This window comes from Eupeodes corollae, chromosome 3 (genome assembly GCF_945859685.1).
Source record: "Eupeodes corollae chromosome 3, idEupCoro1.1, whole genome shotgun sequence".
NCBI classification, from domain to species: Eukaryota; Metazoa; Arthropoda; class Insecta; order Diptera; family Syrphidae; genus Eupeodes; species Eupeodes corollae.
In genome coordinates, this window is record NC_079149.1 from 71,267,299 (window position 1) to 71,287,819 (window position 20,521).

Sequence of the window (20,521 nt, forward strand, 5' to 3'; positions counted from 1 at the left end):
TGGCAAAGATTTTAAGAGTTTGGTTTGGATGTAAGCTTACGAGCACCTTAAACTTAACACAGCTGCAAACTGACAAGTCGGCATCTGATGAAAATAAACGATATTGGAGTTACACATGATTTGCGTGAGTTAAATTATATGTAGGAAGTGAGATATCTAGGGAAAATATTGGTAGGTGTTTGATGTATCATGTATGATATGTTTTTGTAAAATAAAGTGGTTAATAAGTAATCCTGTTAAGCAGCCATCAATCCTTTTTTATCTATACAAGCAAAGAGTTTAGGCTTTCAGATAGAATTTCAAGTTATTAGTGGAACTCTTTAATGGGATGAGATGAGAATTATTTGAAAACTCCCATATTCATAAACGTGTATTTACTAATATGTATTTATTTGTTTGTTTAATCTACAAGCTAAAGGCTTCACAGATTCAAAAAACAATAAATATATATGTATATAAAAAAAAAATACAATTCATGATTAATTTCTTAAAAATAGATAATACAAATCAATTTTGAATTTGTTTCTATAGGCCATGCTATGTCAATATGACTAATTACTTCGTTGAACTCCCTAATTGACCTTGAAACTGAGTGATTCATTCCAAAATTTGTACTATGCTTAGGTTGAAAAGAAGGTATCTTTCTCTAAATGGTCTAATCGGGGCATAAATACAAATTAACGAGAGAAGGTAAGGACACTTTATATGGTAACATAAAATATCTCGCACAAATATTATATCATGAATAGTTCTTCGAGATTTGAGAGATTTCAGATCCAGAAGATTACGTCGAGCTTGAGAATCTGGACAAAAATTCCAACGCATTTTATAAAACACGAAACGATTCTGTACTTTCTCAATTCTATCCGAAAATGTTTTTTGGAAAGGATTTCATATGAAATCAGCATACTCAAGTAATAATCTAACAAATGAGTTATATAGAGATGTAACCGAATAGAGATCCGAAAAGTCAGTTGAGTTTCTTTTAATGAAACTAATCATAGAGTTGGCTTTAGCGACAATAGCATCCATTTGCGGAACAAATGTAAACTTGGAATCAATGGAGACACCCAAATTCCTTACTGTATCAGTTATCTGAAGAGGGATACGATCACTTTTAAAAATAATTTAAGATCATCAGCTTATATGAGACATTGGCTGAATTTTATGTTTTTACAAATATCATTGATAAAGATTATAAATAAAAGTGGGCCAAGATGACTGCACTGGGGCAGTTTTGAGGTACATTTAATAGATCTCGAGGCATCACTTATATGTTCTTTTACGAAAAAATCCAGTTTGGTTTTTACTAAACTTTCGAGCAACTTATGAATTGTGGACAGCTTACAAATGCTTCTCCAATTTTCAACATTATTTTTCGAACCAGACTTATAAATTGGGATCAGAAAACAAAATTTCCATTTATCCAAAAATATTCCGCACGATATTAATAAGTTGAATATAATTTGCAATGGAAAGCATACAGAACCAGATCATTTTTTTAAGACAAGAGCGGGGATGCTACCAGGAATGTGATTGGGTAGATTCTGAAGAATATTTAATATTTAAGATAATTTTAATTGTATTGAGCTACTATTGTATCTACTTTAGGGGTAATATCTGAAAGAAAATCCAAGTTTCCTTGTGAAGTTGAGTAAATTGATTCAAAAAATTGAGCTAAAAGATCAAGAGTTTTATTAATGTCAGTAGAGTTATCCCCTTTAAAATTCATTGTAGTTGGAATTAGAATGCCATTTGATTTCCTTTTAAAATCAATAAAACTCCAGAATCTTTGAAAACCAAACCAAAAAACTCAACAGGCTTGCCCTCTTCTACCAAAACGTAAGGGGACTTTGTAGTAAGACTGCTGACATTTTTCTCAACTCCCAATCATTTCCACCTGACGTATTTGTTTTGACAGAAACTTGGCATAATTCAAGCTTTTCCGACACAGACCTTTTTAGCCAAGAGTTCGAAGTTTACAGAAATGATCGTCATGTTGGTAATGCAAAGGATTTAGGTGGAGGTGTAAAAAATAATATTTCTCTTCTTCTGTATATTTTCCATTTGAATTATGAATTGAACTGGTATGTGTAAAGATAATGGTACAGGCTAAGACTATTTTCATATTAAACGTTTATATTCTTCCAAAAAGTTTAAACTCTGTTTATAGCATTAGACTTTGTTATCAGTTTGTCCTGCACTGACACCAATATTTTACATCTAGTTGATTTTAATTTACCTTACATCGGAATACGAATCTTGCCTTTAAGCATCTCTCTCTTTTCTCGATAAAATCCTTCTTACTGACTTACAGCAAACAAGCTGTATTAAAAACTCAAAAAATCGAATTCTCTATTTAGTATTTTCTTCTGGTCATTTTTCTTGACATAAGTAATCACCTTACTGAACACAGTAATTGCTTTGATTGCTTTTATAATTTTGACTTCAGAAGAGCTAATTTCCAGTTGTTGTCTGAAGATTTAACCATTTCTGGAATTGCTGATGCTTTAGCATTTTCTAATATTGACGAAGTAGTTTCATTTTGTATAAGTTCCTTAATAATTGTTTTGAAAAAAATCTACCTTTTAAGGAATCAAGAAATACTAACTTTAACCACCCTTGGAACACGAAAGAATTGCATTTACTTCGTGACAAAAGAAATAAGGCATGGAAAAGTTATCTTAAAACTCTGTCTCCAATCAACTTCTCTGAAATCAGATGGCTTTCCAGTTAACTTCACTTATAAGAACCTTTCGTTAGATAAAACTGTTGATATCTGCAACGCTATCGCAACAAATTTCCGTGAGTCATTTGTTAATAGCCCTGAAGAAGTTGATGAAGTATTTTTTCAAAATCTTAACTCCTTTTCGCAAACTAACTGTAGTCACATCCCTGTGCTACAGAGTACGGTCCTTGATCTTGTTTATCTGCGTTGAATGATGACTGCTCAGTCGGTCCCGATGGTATTCCCCCGATAGTACTAAAAAAGTGTAGTAGTTCTTTAGTTGAACCCCTTACGTTCTAATTTTTCCATTTTTCAAGAAAGGTAACAAGGTGGATATAAAAAACTACAGGCCCATTTCAAAGCTTCCTTGCATTCCTAAATTGTTTGAACAAGTTGTTTTTGAAAGTGTCGCATTTTTTAGTAAAAATCTCATTTGGGAACAGCAACATGGTTTTGTGAAAAAAAGATCAACCGTTACTAATCTCCTCACATTCTCAAACATATGTACGCTTTGAAAAAGGTTATGAAGTTGACTGTGTATACACTTACTTCTCTAAAGCTTTTGACCAACTCAGCCACGGAATTATTTTCAAAGCTCTTGGTTGTGCACCATTTTTCTTAGATTGGATCAAATCATAACTTGAAAACAGATCCTATGAGGAAAAATTTAGAAATTATCGTTCAGAACCTTTTGTTGCTCAATCTGGGGCTTCCCAGGGAAGCCATCTTGGCCCTTTTCTGTTCATCCCGTCTATTAACAATGTATCGTCTTCTCTACGCTCAAGTGAAGTTCGCATCTTTGCTGACGACATGAAGATTTTTAAAATAATAAAGTCCTCCCATGATCGTATTCTTTTACAATTCGACATTGATAGCTTCACATTTTGTTTGGTGTGGGAAAAATAGCCTTGCCCTTAACCTTTAAAATGTCAGACGATAACTTTTACTAAAAAACTAATCAGTAGCGTATTTGACTATTGTATATCACAGCAAAAACTCTGTCGCGTCTCCACATTTAAAGATTTAAGTGTTATTTCTGTTCCAACTTAAAGTTTACAAATTCTAAATTCGTCCTCATCTTGAATATGCTTCGCAGGTATGGACTCCATATTACGAAATTCATAGAAAACGTATTGAATCAATTCAACATAATTTTATTCGCTTTGCCCTAAAGAGTCTTCCTTGGGATGATCCTTATGATATGCCTCCCTTTGAACATCGTAATCAGCTTCTTCAATTGCAATTTAGAACCAGTGCTCCATTATCGTTAACGTCTTTATTTCATTTTTTGTTGTTCTGTATTAATTCATGTTAAATGTTAATTATGTTTTGTATTTTATGCGTGTGTTAGGCTTTAATTGTATTATTATCTTACTAACAACGAACACATCCACTTATGATGAGTCTCTGCTCGTAGTTTGACGCTTGCTATAAGCTAACTACTTTCTGAATTCTGAATTGTAAGGAATCGTTTCGGATCACTTTTTAAATTAAGCTCAATATTCGAAATGTAATTCCCGTGCAAGAATTTTCTTCTTTCAATTTTAAAATATGTATAAAATTTTATTTCAATATATAATTCCTTATGGTGGATTGAATTGTCTTATGCAAAATATATAAATTAAGTAATATATACTTTATTATTCAAAAACTTTGTTGCTTAGCGTTTTATATTTTCCGCTTGTACGTTGATAGCGTTCTTCTACCCAATAAATTAACTTAACTAAGATTTACCTAATTAAAAAAATATTTTTTAATAAAAACATAAATATTTAATTACAATTTTATTTCTTTTAGGAAAAAAAAAACATTGTTCCATGTTATACGCCAACAATATGTTTCCCAACAATACTACAAAATCAATTCGTGAACTTGAAATGTGCGCAGCATTAACAGTGTGTTACCATGTCCACCCGAGTTTCGAAAAATATCCATAAGAATATAATAAAATAAAAATAAAACAATAACATAATTCCAAGATTGAGCGACAAAAAAAACTTTCCCAACTTTGTTTGTAATAGTTAATTTAAAAAAATAATAGTAATAAATAGTTGATCAATTCAGATTTAACGAGTACTTTTGTTTACGAATTTGGGGAGAAATTCAAGGAACATCAATATGATGGAAAACAACACAACAGGATTCGACGATGATCCACCACCAGAACCCCGTGATGGTTGGCTTCTGGTGCGGATTCACGTGCCTGAACTTAATGTATACAAATGTTTGCAGTTTCCAGCTGATCGACTGGTTTGGGATGTTAAGCAGCAAGTTTTAGCTTCGTTACCTAAGGTGAGTTGAAACTATAATATAAAAAATGCACTCATGTATATATGTATATTACACTTTATGAAACATGACTTATTGCACAAGGTTAATAATTACCAACATGTATTAAAACTAACCTCTTAAGTGTAGAATATTTGGGAGTAAAAGTATACCTACATATAATCTCATCAAAACTATGAACTTTCTATAGAAAGTTATTGACATCGATCCCATTTATCGAATTGAAAATATAGACATATCTGTAAGTTCAAAATTATATAAAAACTAAGTTTAAGGTTTTTAAAAATATGGATGTGCATGCGAACATACAACCGTACGTTCGGGATCCTTTTTTTCATCGGCCATATCTTAAAAACCAGAAGAGAAATCGACTGCAAATTCATTTTTGTTTTGCATATAATAACATAGGAAAATGCAGATCCAATTGGTATTTTTTTGTATTAAATAAAAAACTTACGAAAAATCTTACTTAAAACTAATAAACAGATTTCGACTAAATTGTCTTAAGAACAAATAAAGATACTGACCTCGAAGTTGTGTTTTCCAATACTTTTATATAGATTTGACTATTCGAATTTTTATCGAAGATATTAAACTCGAAATATCTGTTTACAAAATGTACCATTTGAAAGTTTTTATTTTGGTTGGAACTTGTCAGTGTGTTTCATTTAAAAAAAAAAGATTTCACAGTGTATGAAAGCAGGGTTTACAAGCAATATTAAAATGTTAAACCATTGAATTAAGGTCCATGATAACTACAGCTATCTTCAAATTTTTAATTAGATTAAGACAGAAATGGAAATCGAGTTTAATATGTACTGTTACGATCCACATCAGAAAAAAAAGCATTTGTTAACATTTTTGATACCCCTCAAAATAAAAATGTATACTTATTGTATAAGTTTCAAGATTCTGCTGAATTTAACAAAAAACCATAGTTTACAATTTTTCATTTGGGATTCTGAGAAATTGACGCTTTCTCGAAAATATAAATATTGTCATATCGATTTGTCTTCTGATTTGTTGGAAGTGAATCGATATTTCTTTGTTTCAGTTTAAAAATACAACCAAATAAATATTTTAATTTCGACAAGGCGATGTTTATATTTATCCATATTATTAACAGGGGTAATCTTTTTATCACACGATTCTGAGAAGTGTTCGAGTATTATATCTTTTGATTTAAGTAGAAACATATGAATGTATAGAATTTGGCATGTGGATTTACATTTTTTCGGAGAATCATAGGTCTCCAAATATTTTAAAACGAAAGTAGATGTACAAGTTAGCAATAAATAAGCTTTTTCGCTAAATTTTACTAATGATCAAAGCTTGTATTCTGATATTCATCAGGAAAAAACTTGAAATATACACGTTCAACAATCAAAACTTAAAAAACAGAGCCAAGATGAAAGAAAAATTTGACATATGTTTATACAGAAGTTTTTAAAAAAATAAATCAAATTTAAGTATTTACAGGAATTTCATGTTAAGATCAATCCTTTTAGTTGTCTCTTGTCAATTTAAAAGTAAAATTGCCACTGACCACTCTCTTCCAGCCAAAATGCGTTATTAAAGATAAACTTCAAAGTTTTGAGCCATACGAAAACTTATTAATTTTTAGGCCTACCATTCTCAGAAAAAAACACATAAAATTGACAAAAAGCATTAATAGAAAGAAAATCTTATTGAATTTTAATTGATTTTAATATAAAAAAAAACAAATTTAATAAGTTCTTCTATTAACAGTTACTTAGTTTTTTTCCAAATTTAATTAAGATTATAATTTAAATCAATAAGATTTATATTATTTATTCAAATATTGAAAAAAAAATATGATTATCAGTTAAGTAGTGCAATAATGAAATCTAATTGTTTTTCTAATAGTTTTTACTTCATGTAGACACTTAGGTTTATAACTCAGTCAAGTCGTGTATAATTTTTGACTAAAGCGTTAAAAGCATAACATGAAAATATGAATCAATGTTGCGTTCATAACTGCAAAAAAAAAATGTACCGAACACTTCTGATAAAATTCCAATAATATATTAAACCTACTTAACGATATAGTAGTAATTACAAAATAATAGTGAAACTTATTTGTGCTCACACATAAAGTCAAACTGAAACTAGATAACAACACATTTTTGTTCATGACCGTGCTGAACCATTTTTGTATTTATACATTGTTAGGCTGCATCCGGTAATTTCCTATCTTTAGCTACAAAACAAACAAAAAACAATTGAAATTAAATTGACATTATGGTTTGATTACACTATGTATCCATTTGCTTACAATGCAGTGTTATCATTGTTATATTTTATTGCGACTCAACTCGGTAGACTTATTCTCTTGGCAAAGCCAATCTTTTATGTGAAGCAGTTTAGGTCAAATTAAATTTAAGTTGTTTTTTTCAATCAAAAACCCAATATATGAAATTTTGAATCATATACTAATCAGCAGTGTTTCTTCTTGAGATGAGCGTTTTACTAATTTAAAAATAAAAAGTTAAACAATCTATATTTATCTTAAATGTAATTGATGTAGTTTAATAAATCTGATTGCTTGTAGTTCTTGTTATTGCGAAAAAATTGATTTGAATTTTTATAAATACAGGGTCATTCATTATTAGGTTTCAAAAATAGAGCTTATTGTGGTAAGTTTAAATCGTTTTTATTATTTGAATGCCTTGCACGATAGTTAAACGATCCATTATCGTAAACGGCAAACAGTCAACTAATGTGATTAGATTAGACTTCAAATGACAGTTGGGTTTGACTAGTGTCATGAACTTAATCGCAACTTCTGCAATGTAGTAATGTGAGCAGTTCTTTTAAAAAATAGAAGTCTTTCAACAGTATTGCATTCCTCTTTAACTTAGAGGAATAAATGTGATAGCTTGGTGCACATCCGAAAAAAAAAAATTACTTTGGGTCTTGCTGTGTTTTTTGATGAACAACGTGTTGGTTCTGTTTGTTCTCAAAGTTCTAGAATTTTGTTTTTTAATAATTTTGTTTAGCAATTATTTTATCTCTGTTTGAGGGGGTGAAATGAGCCTCGCATTTTTCTAGGATAAGCATGCACATTTTTTTTTTAACGATTGGTACGAATTCTGCGACCTCTTTCGGTTATATGGCATTGAATGACATTTTAAAATTATTCAATGTTAAAGTAGGATAGTTGGATTCAAGATCAATGCTAAGGCTAAATAAAAATATAAACAGTTGATACTCGTATCTCTGCAAAAAAAAGTAAATAAACAAAAAAATTAAATATATGTTAAAGGATCTTGCACGATATCCAAAATCAAATCTTTTTTCTTTCAAAAGTCGTGATCGAGAACTTAACATAATGTGAGATAAGGTGGCACAATTATAGAAAATGAAATAACAAACAAAAATAAAAGTATTCAAAATTGCATTTAGGCGTTCAGATAGTTGCAGTAATGTCCCTATATAGAATATCACGAAAACTGTAAACTGACTGTAACTACATTAACCTAGAGTCGTGAGGGATCATTTTTCTTGTCGCCCTTGACAACTAACCGCTACAAAATTGGATTTGTAATCTTCAAGTGCATCAAAGTAGACTTGGAAACTTTATAGATTTATTTATACATATACTCTACCTAGGTATTGTATTTTGTTTTGGTGATGGATGAATATACCTTCGATTCTAGTTTTTCATAGTTATTAATTTCTTTATTTTCAAAAAATATATTTCTATACAGGAATATTTTTTAAAATGAAATGTCTAAATGTGGAGTTTAATAGAAGAAATGTTCATAAGCTCTAAGATCTCTTTTACATTCACTGAATTAATGCTGTTTTTTAACAAATATTATTTGTTTGGTCTGAGAAAGAATAACTATAGAGATTCAAGCTGTCTTTGGGATATTTTCCCAAACTGTCAAGTTCAATTGGAAGATTGCTACAATCTCTATGTGCTAACAATTTTCTTACAATTCACGAATTGTACCCGTTTTACCGGAAAATTGAAATTTTTTCAAATTTAATTTTTTGGTCTTCACACGATTTTAGAGAATTGGTTGTTTTTTATACTACAGTTCAGTTTTTTTCATTTTAAGACAGCAATAATATTTATCTTTGCAAACATTTCTCATCATAACCTTGATAAAAAGGTAAATGTGTTTTTTTTTCTCTTAATTATATAAATCTGTGCCTCAATCCAGCTGACCGACTGAAGCTTCCCGAAATTTAGCTAGTGACAACGGGCACATTTTCTTTAAAACTGTTTAACGTATAGGTAGTCCTCGTTTTGAAGTGCTGTAGACGACTTAGCAGCTAGGGAAATATCACTTCAAAAAGATTCCTTGTCAAAGCATTGTATCAATTACAAAGACTACCGCTAAAAAAAACCACCTCAATAACGTTCTTATAAATTTGTTAAACAAATGAACACTCCCAATGAGTTCAATTGCTTTCACTTCCACTTCAACCTCAAACCACAAAGAAACAAGTTAAGAATTCAATATCTACCTACCCAAAAAAATAGGAAACTAAGTGTTCATACAAAACCAATCGATAACCGAATCCGTCTAACCAATTGACCCATCTGCATTTTTCTACTTGAATACTAAACCACGTCGACGAAACCACCCCTTCCTTACACCCCACCATAACCATAATTCTCGCCCTAAAAATGTCTATGCATTGATATTACCCTTACACTGAAGCTTTTATGAAAATTCAGAGAATGACCCAGCGGCTTACATGCACTTTTTTATTAAAAGTAGGGTTGATATATTTTGTATGTATTTGTATACTACAAAGCAGTGTGAGAATAAGTTAAAACGACAGTATATGTATGCATTTTATTTTGTATAACAATGATGTATGATTTGAAATCTTGATTCTAAGCTTAAAATACATTTCTGAATATAGTATTTAATTTTCTCAGTAATTTCCATTTTGGATAGTAAAACATTTCTAATACCATACAAAGTAAATAATTAATTCAATATTAATTAAAATTCTTTAACATTCAATTTTGAAAAAAAAAAAAACATTTAAAAGAAACTTAAAACGCGTTGGAAGACCAGCTACCTTTTGTTTTGTATACACCACTACCATCTTTAATATATGTTAACATAATATTAGACATAATTTGTAAGTTTCTCTTTGATATTTTATTTATTAAATTAATATTATTAACGAAGAAACGAAATAAGAACTACGAATGTCAAATTCTTAAAAAGTAGCATACTATTATTAAAGTAAAAAATCTTTTAATAGACCTCAACTATTTTCGAATCATAATTTGTACCCTACAAGTTCTGACACTACTGCGATTTCCTACCCCTTTTACTGCAATACATACTTAACTTGTCAAAGAAGAAGAACGTTAAAAATTAACGACAAATCTTGGGAGAATTCATTTCTAAAATAAATTTACTCAAATTCCATTTTGATTCAGTATAATTTAAATTGAGTTGTGATATTTTGTCTGCCCCAAACGCAATGAATTTAAAATAATTTTGTTTTCTATGCAAGTGGAACAATGTCTTAAGGTTTTTTCAGTGCTAGATATTCTGACATACCACACATCATTGTGCTGAAGTACTTAAGTTTTAGTTCATTTTATATTCTTGTTTCGCTTTTACGAGTAAGTACTTCAAAAACATTCTTCCGTTTGTCTTCAACACTTAACATACTTCTAGCAGTCTCACATCCAACAGCTTCACATCCTTAAAATGCACTAATCTTTCATTAAACACGCACATCACGATCTATGTATATTCTTTTTGCTATATAATAACATATAATAAGTATATGTATTTCAAACATACAGAATGCATATATTTTCACTCGTGTTCTCAATTGCAACTTAAATACTTTTGTGAATGAACCATACGTATTGCGCTTTCATCAGCTTTTTCTTATCCCCTTTTGAATATCAGTATATTCTTCTATACAAAATTCATTAATTAGTACATCACAAAGTTGAGTTAAAATTATTGTTCTTCATACACATATGGAGAGTTCATATCTGCTTATTCATCCTGTACAGGCGTTAATCCTGACATTGTTTAACTAACCTGGAAGAAGGATACTTATTTATTAGAAATATTGATGATAGTGACATCTGACTATTAAAACTGTGGCAGGCACTTTTCTCACTATCTTTTAGTGTAATAGTTAGTGCGTATAACTTTCATATAAGAAGAATTGTGTTCAACCCCTGCCTGTACCATTTAAAGGCACAGGCACCAAGAAATTGACAAAGTCTTGTCATGAATAGTGCTTTCTCAATTTAGCCTTTCGGATTCGGCTTAAAAGTGTAGGTCTCCTCCATCTCAAACAACATAACTCACACACAGGAATGATTAAGAGTTAAGTCTCTAGACACTAGTTTTCAACGGAATGTTGCGCCACCTAATTTGTTTTATTAAGGATTCTATCCCAGATTAGATATAACAGTCAATCATTTTTCAGCACATAAGATATCTAAAAAACAAGTAATTTTAAATGATAAACAATACAGTTGTATTTTTTTTTTTTAACATATTCTACACTTTTCTTTGAAATAAATACTAATATTTTAAATTAGTTTTTTGTTTGTACTACTTTGTATGTAAATATATTAATCTATACTGTACAATGTATTTTTTAATTAATGTTACTTTTCCTATATTTTTCTTTTATTTAGACACAATATTTGTTTTTCTTGTTTATTGTTTTCTATATTTTTCTTTTTTTTTCTTTTTATGTCTTCTAAATTTCTGGGTTCTTCTGTACTTTGCGCGTTTTTTTCCTATACAAAACACCCTTTTCGCTTTTATTTGTTTTGTCCGTATATATTTAAAATCATATTATCAAAAATATGCTACGATATGTTCAACATTCGCCATAAACTGAAACCTATTGCTGATTGGATTGGATATTGGAACTGCTCAACGGCTAACGATCATCTACATTTGGAATATTATACTTTTTGATCGGACTATTCAATACAGGTGGCGTTTTGGTTTAAGGTTGGTGATGGAATTTGGTTATTATACTTTTAAGTTATGCAAACTACTGAACAAAATATGCATGTTCGATTAAGAAGGTCACCTAATAACAGCAATTCAACTTGTTTCATAAATTGATCGCATGCATTGAAGCCTTAAACTAATGTAACTATTATTGTAGTATTTTGGAAGTATTTTAATAAGCAACGAACATTTGCAGTAATCCTGGCTTTTAAGAAGTCGTGGTTTTGTTAAATTATAAATATAGTTTTGAAAACTTTTATTAAACTTTTAACAACAAAATTGAAAAAAAAAATTTAAAAGAACAACAATTTGCTGTTGTAAATAATTATTATTTTAAATTATTGTTTGTACTTAAAAACATAACATAAAAGTGTAAACAAAAAGAAGCAATTTTTTTTAAATCTCAGGGTACATAGAAATTGCTTTTTCTGAATTAAAAACCGAATTAATTTAAGAATATTCAATGACCTGGCATTAGACTCAAGCAAATTAACTTTATTTTGCTTTATCAAAAGTATCCATCTTTTTAAAATATTTGTAAGACTCGCAAATATTTTTGAGCATCTTGACAAAACTTTTGAAAATAATTGGTTTTAATTTCATCATAACATTTTTAAGCTACTGTCTTTTAAGTGTACTGCTCCAAAAGGGTATCATTTAGTAAATTACAAAAAAAACATATGTGGGGCGTTAACTAGAAAATTTTGTAATCCCAATTTTCGTTCCTTCCTTTTCGCCTTAAAATATTGTCAAACGTTGTCATAATTGTAACAAGGTATGCATATACACTCATGAGATTATGGAGTGTTTCATCTTGTTTTAAAATACTTCGCCAACCAAACGATTCAAAATAAAAAAAGACCAAATACGATATTAAATTCCATCAAAAACAATCAAAAATATCATTCTGTGGCTTTGTTTGTTCAATATGATTTTTAAACATATCTAAGTACTTAAGTATATAAATTAACCAAACAAATAAATCGATACTTACTTACGCTACAGCCCGGGCGGACCTGGGCCTCAACCAACAAGCTGTCTCCAGTTTCGCACGCCAAGTTGGTTGATTGATCTACTGCGCCGCCCGTCCCTCGGGATTGGTTTTGAAGACCTTCTGGGCTGGTGCGTTGATGTCCATTCGCTTTACATGACCCAGCCATCTTAGCCGTTGGACTTTAATTCTGCTATTAGGTCAGTGTCGCTGTACAGCCCGTGCGGTTCATCGTTATATCTTCTCCATTCTCCATCTATGCGTACGGGACCAAAAATCACCCGAAGAACCATCCAAGACGTTTTTTCTTTTAAAGGGTCCAGGCCTCAGCGCTATAGATAGTGATTTTAGATGCTCGAGAGAGGACTTTACTTCTCGATTGCCTTCTAAGTCCAAAGAAGCAGTGATTTGCAAGAGTTATAGAGTGCCGTTTGCTGTATTTATAGCGGTTCCGGTAGACAAAGTCCTTAACTACCTCGAAGTAATAGCTGTATATGGTGACGTTATTTCCAAGACGTCGTTGTTCAATGTCCTTTTTTGATGACAGCATATACTTGGTCTTGCCCGCATTGACCACTAAACCCATCTTCTTCGCTTCCGTCGCAATGCTCAGAAACGCTCCACTGACATCACGCTTTGATCTTACGTCAATATCATCTGCGTATCCGAGTAGTTGGATGGACCTTTGGAAGATTGTACCTCTAGTGTTTACGGTTGAGTTTTGCACTGTTTTTTTCCAGAATGTTGAAGATGTCTGACAGTGCATCGCCTTGTCTAAAACCTTTTTTTGACATCAAATGCATCTTCGAGATCTTTTCCGAACTTGATAGAGCAGCGTACAATCTCCATCGTCATTCTGCACAAACGGATAAGTTTGACAGGGATGCCAAAACTAGACATTGCTCTGTAGAGCTCTTCCCTATGGATGCTGTCGTACTCGGCTTTAAAATCGATAAAGAGATGGTAGGTATCGATTTGAAGCTCCTGGGTTTTTTTCCAAGATCTGCCGTAGTGTGAATATTTGGTCGATAGTGGACTTTCCTGGTCTGAAGCCACACTGATAAGGACCTATCAGGTTTTTGACGAACGGCTTCAGACGTTCACATAAAACGGCAGAAAGGATCTTATATGCATTGTTAAGGAGACTGATGCCTCTGTAGTTGGCACAATTTAGAGGGTCTCCTTTTTTATGTATATGCTGAGATTCCACTCATCGAGCATGCTTTCTTCCGACCATATTTTGCAGATAAGTTGGCGCATATCAAGTCATTGCCTCCTGCTTTAAATAGTTCAACAATCAGATACGAAATTAAATTACTTGCAAAGTAAAAATCATAATTTTCTTTAGTTCACGACTTGTTTTGCGTCTCCGTTGAGTAAAAGTAATTTATAAATATATGTAAGTTATAAAAATTGGTAGGTCACGTCGAAAATTATACTGAACTGAATTTTTAGTCGTACGTATGGAATTTACCAAGTAAATTTCTTCCTTCAACTGGCTACTATGATGGGCCTTCAAAAGTTATATTTTATATGAATTGCAACATCTTATAGCAATGATATCTTCCATACAAAGCAAAATTAAATCCTGGAACTGAAGTATAGAGACCATTTTTAGTCGTTGCATTTGAAGAGGCGAGTCTCTTGGATTTAAACTTTCCTTTAAGCTTCTTATTGGATGTTTTTTGTAATCAGTCAAATTAAAAATGTTGACATTTCTCGATGTCACTAGAATGGAAATAAAACGTTTTAAGACTTAGCTTTAGACTAATTTTATACCACAAAAATGACATCAGCATTGAACAGTCAAACTAATTTTGTGAAAAACATCTTTTAACCTTCAGATTCTGTCATCCTTTGGTTCTTGGTCTTCATAATTAACCAAAACTTTGAACTACATTGCTTGGCCTGTAATGTAGTCGTTACCTTTTCGAAGCGTACGTCCAATCAATTTCAACTTACGTCTTCTTATTATAGATTTTATAGGTTCTTGACCAGTCCTTCTATGAAGGACCTCATTTGAAATACGGTTTGAACAGAAAATACTTAGGATGTTACGAAGACATACATTTACGAGGGTTTGCAGCTTTCTTGTTATGGTTCAAGTAACCTTCCAAGTGCTGCACCCATAAAGAAGCACAGATTCGACGTTTGTGATAGTCGTAGCTTTGTTCTTAAGCTGATAGAGTTATTCCTCCAAATTTTTGACAGCATACCGAACGCTGACGTCTTGGTATTGAAAGATCTCCACTTTTTTCACCGGTTGCGAGAAAATATTTATTTAAGAGGATAGTCGGGTTCTGAGGCTGATCATATTTGTTTTGTCGGAATTAATTTTCAGCCCCCCAACTTCTGATTCTCTCTCCACACTTGTTGTCATTTGATGGAAATCCATGATCCTATGAGAGAGTAAGCAAACATCGTCCGCGTAATCCAAATGCTTTAAATAGGATGTCAAAGTCCATTGGATCCCTCCGCTACATGATAGAGCTGATCGCAGTACACCGCTTATCACCAACTAAAACAATATTGGCGACAGAATACAGCCCTGTCTCCGCTCCGCTTCGGATTTCAAAATCATCTGACAACCTACCATCGTGCAAAACGCCACACTTGGATCCATCATATGCTGCTTTAATTATAGCAATTAATTTTTCTGGGATGCCTCCCTCCGCACAGCTAACCAGATATACTCCCCCTAAACGCTATCAGAGTCCTTCTCGAAGTCGATGAACAGCAGGTGTAGTGGTGATCGATATTCAACGCACTGTTCAATAATGATCCGCAGGGTGTTAATAATAAGATCAATACAGGAGGATCCAGCGCGGAATCCAGCTTGTTTGGCATCGAGTGGGGCCTCAAGATGTTCTCTGAAGCGGTGCACTTTTGCTACTATCTTGACAACAGCTGGTAGAACGCAAATTCCTATGAGCGGATGAAGCAGTTCGCTTGATGACGTGCGCTGCTATTAAAAGCTCTGTGGGAATTCCATCAAGTCGTACCGCTTTGTTGTTCTTAAGTGCTTTCATTGCGACAACGATCTCATCTTTACTGGGAGGTGCGGTGCGGATTCAAAGATTAGTTTTTTAGAGGACGTCGGGCGCTTTAGAAGGTATCGGCTGCACGTTGTTTGCAAACACTCGGTTTAATATCGAGGAAAAGTGTTCTTTTCACCTTCTGACTTGCTCATCCACTGAACTTATCACAGTACAGTCTACTTCTTTCACTAAGTGTTGCTTTGAGCTGTGTGTACCGGGCTATTCTGTCAGCACCTGAAATGAAAACATTTTTCACAGCATTCCAATAGTGTTCGATGTCGTCATGTACTATGATGCTGATTGTTCTCATTTCGTGTGACAGGTGGTCACTAAATTGTTGACGGGTCGTGGGATCCTTTAGTCTGGCGATGTTGAATTTGGGGGCTCGTGTTGTTCCTTTGGATCTTCGAACTGTAGCTGTACGCAATCTTAGGGTAGCTATCATTAAGTGGTGGTCACGGGCAAGTCCCATATCGGGACTTCTGCTTCTAAAGGTGTGTGTATATGCTCTTCTCATTTTTATGTCATAAAATGAATTAAAAATTTCCTTTCGTTTCAATTAAATAACATAAGTTAAATTATTTTTTTAATTTAAATTATTGAAAAGGCTATGAACGAATATTTCTCTATTTTCATAAGACTTTAAATAAAAAGTTACCTTAAAATAGTAATTTTTAATTTTTTATTATTCTGTTTTGTTTATTTATAAAAATATCTGGCGGGCAGCAAACAAAGCAAAAAACCATTCAACCAAGTTTAAACTCAATATGATAAACTATGATTTGGTCATAGTGGTGGTCATATAACATTTATCATATTTAAATTGCCAGAAGATTATCCTTAAAATAAAGTAAATTTTAAGTCAATTTAAAAAAATCATCTCTGTTTTTCTAATTAAGAGTTATATATGCACCTCTAGTAGTACCCGTGGCATGATGGTTAGTGCGTTGGACTGTCATGCAAGGGGTCTTGGGTTCAATCCCTGCCTGTGCCCGCTTAATTTAAAAAAATTAATTTTCGCGGGTACTGCCTCTTGCGAGGAATTGACAAATCCTTCAAGAGTAATTCTTGTCATGAAAAAGTGCTTTCTCAAAACTAGCCGTTCGGATTCGGCCTTAAATTGTAGGTCCCTTCCATTCCTGACAACAGTACTCGCACACAGGAATGGTTGAGAGTTGTAAGTCACTAGGCCCTGGTTCACAATGGACTGTTGCGCCACCCCATTTGATTTGATATGCACCTCTAAAAAATACCATTTACATGTGTATTAATAAATTATTATTGATGTATGTATTTTTGATTGATTAAATATTACAAAACAAGTACATTTTTAGTGTTGGGACTGTCAATGGAGCAATATAAATCGATATCTGATAAATACTTAATTAACTACAGTATCAGACAAAACATTTGCAACTTAAAATGAAAGTAAGCATTTTCTTAAAAAAAAATTAAAATTTTATTCAGAATCAAAACAATCGTTATATATTATTAATACTGTGTATTCAAAGTTATTAAAAATATATAACACCAAAAAACTTTTAGTAACTTAACGTTTAATTTTATGAAGTAACTTCAAATTCACCCGTGACAAAACGTAATTTTTTAAAGAAAATGCTTAGGTAGGTACTTTCGTTTCTAGTTGCAAATGTTTTGTCCGATACTGTATATTCATTAAAAAAATTGTATAAATCAATAAATTATAAAATATTTCCATATATATTCGTTTATTAAAAAAAAACATCAAAATAGTTTAATTATTCAATTACATACCATTATTTATATAATGTTGTTCATTTTTGTACTAGAATGTATACCTATGTCACTGCTAACAATTGTATGTTGCATTGTCGCCGCTGACTGCAATATAACCGTTTTATGTTGTCAATTTCTCTAAATGTGTACTCAGATTTACATACATATGTACTTATGTATATTCCCGTTGCAAGCGTTAAGAAATGTGATCAAAAGTCCCCTCAAATCCTTGTGGTGGCAGCGGCGGTGGTGGACCATTGTGGCGTGGCGCTGCGCGGTTTGGTCAGTACTTATTCCACATTTGAACAAGTTTTCTCTCCACCTTCGACTTGAACGTTACATTAAACAGCTGCAGTTTAGGTTTTTTTTTTTTGTTTTCCATGGAAATTCTTTGTTGAACAAAAATTCCAGATGCTTGTGCCAAATGAACAAAATTTATCTCGGTACAGCAAAATTAATAAATATTTTGATTGACATTTTTTTGATCGTTTTATAGAAAAAATTAATGCATTCGTGCTAAAACATTTTCTTTTTAAATATTACTTTTGCAGACCAAAATCAAGGCATTTCAATCAATGATGCATTAATTCACCATTAATATCTTTTATTAATTATTACTATTTTATTGCTTTTATTTAGCTTTATATAAACTACAATTATTTTGTTTCTGAAACGTTATTGTTACTGCCTTTTGTGCTATTTTTGATGCCAAGTAAAAAATAAAAATACGATTTTCTTTTATGACCCTGCGATTTAACTGACTATTCTCGTTTTTACTAAAACCGCATGTAAAATCTCATAGAAATCCGTCGAGTAGTTTCGATGAAATACTAATGCAAACATCGTGACAAGTTAAAGGATATTTAAATGGCATTCATTTTTAAAACAAGTTTTGTTTGTACCCTATTGAACATTATTATTGCCCTTTTCAGGCTTATGTCGACTGATTACAATTCAACGCCCAGAAAAAAAACGAACGTATAACACTCGGAATCTATTAACCGAGTTGGTGCTAACGACCCTGATGAATATGCCTCGAGGATCAATAGACTGAAGACTGAAAGAAGTGCGCCTCAATTGAAACATTAAAATTAAAAATTGCATAGCGAAACATGTTTATTTATTGTATGGTGCATACATGTATATAGTAAATATAGCCCCAGACCTTAAGTAACGAAGAGAGCAAAGAATTTAAAGTGACAATCTTGGGTGTAGAGAAGAGAGAAATATTTAATCTTTTGACCTTTTTTATTTCAATTTCCGTTTATCACCTTCCTGCATTCACCCTTAACAAATCTACCCTTGGGCAGAACCATATGAGGAAAAGCAAAACAAATTTAAGGAATAATAATGAAATGTCCTCGAAGAGCGAGCGACAACTAGCGACAGTAACGTTTTGCTCACACTTGTAAGCTCGTCATTGTTCGTAATTTGCAAGTAAGCTGTATAGAACGCATTTGATGCCCCAACCAAATGGTAGTTCATACACTAAACAAAAAAATAAAAAATCGTACATAAAATATGACAACGAAATATTGAAAACGATAACATTAAACGACTATCATTAATGTTTAGCTGTCATGAATGAATAAGTCTGTAAGTTAAGGCAAAAAGGAGATTGGTTTGTGAAACTAGGACACAATTAAGAATTGTATCTAAAGATCAATTTAATTTAATTTAATTGGAACGATTCTGGGAAAACAAAATCACAAAATGGCATACGAATATTTTTTAAGTATATTTGTTATCAATTGTTGTTCTAACTAGTGCCCAAACACGAGATCAGTTAATGTGGAGTATACCAACGTACACTAATACTAATGAAATTGTAAACAAAACTATACCTAAAGATGATATTACTTACTTAAGGTAGCGCTACAGTCCTGGGCCTCAAACAACATGCGTCTCCAGCCAGCTCGGTCCCTAGCTAGCTGTCTCCAGTTTCGCACGCCAAGTTGGTTGAGGTCTTCACCCACCTGTGTGCGCCATCTGAGTCGCGGTCTTCCTCTACTGCGCCGTCCCACGGGATTGGTTTTGAAGACCTTCCGTGGTGGAGCGTTAATGTCTATTCGCTCTACAGGACCGACCCATCTTAGCCGTTGGACTTTAATTCTGCTAACTAGGTCAGTGTCGCCGTACAGCCCGTACAGGTAATCGTTATATCTTCTCATTCTCCATCTATGCGTACGGGACCAAAAATCACCCTAAAAAATTTTCTCTCTAAGATTTCTAAGACGTTCTCATCTATTTTTGACATTGTCCAGGCCTCAGTGCCATAAATGAGAACCGAGATGATGAGTATCTTATAGATGGTGATTTTAGATGCTAGAGAGAGGACTTTACTTCTCAATTGCCTTCTAAGTCCAAAGAAGCAGCGATTTGCAAAAGTTATTCTTCGTTTGATGTTTATAGCGGTGCCTAGGTAGACAAAGTCCTTAACTACCTTGAAGTTATAGCTGTCTATGGTGACGTTTTGTTCAAGACGTCGTTGTTCAATGTCCTTTTTTGATGACAACATATACTTGGTCTTGCCCTCATTGACCACTAAACCCATCTTCTTTGCTTCCGTCGCAATGCTTAACAACGCTCCACTGAAATCATGCTTTGATCTTCCAATTATGTCAAAATTATCTGAGTAGTTGGATAGACTTTTGGAAGATAGTGCCTCTAGTGTTTACGGTTGAGTCTTGGGCAGTTCTTTCCAGAACGATATTAAAGAAGT

At 32.5% G+C, this 20,521-nt stretch overlaps 1 protein-coding gene across 9 annotated transcripts in view; it reads left to right on the top strand.

Moving 5' to 3' along the window:
- The window catches only part of LOC129952011 (SH3 and multiple ankyrin repeat domains protein 1), a 124,425-nt gene that overhangs the window by 65,875 nt on the left and 38,029 nt on the right, over positions 1 to 20,521 (top strand). For 5 of the 9 annotated variants that reach the window (XM_056064429.1, XM_056064426.1, XM_056064430.1 and 2 more), the window contains 2 exons: positions 4,526 to 5,020; positions 11,995 to 12,012. In XM_056064429.1, the coding sequence (XP_055920404.1) occupies positions 4,847 to 5,020; positions 11,995 to 12,012 (192 nt within the window). In that variant the 5' untranslated portion in view covers positions 4,526 to 4,846. The remainder of the gene's footprint in view (positions 1 to 4,525; positions 5,021 to 11,994; positions 12,013 to 20,521) is intronic. The other 4 variants (XM_056064427.1, XM_056064428.1, XM_056064432.1 and 1 more) reach the window with 2 other exon arrangements.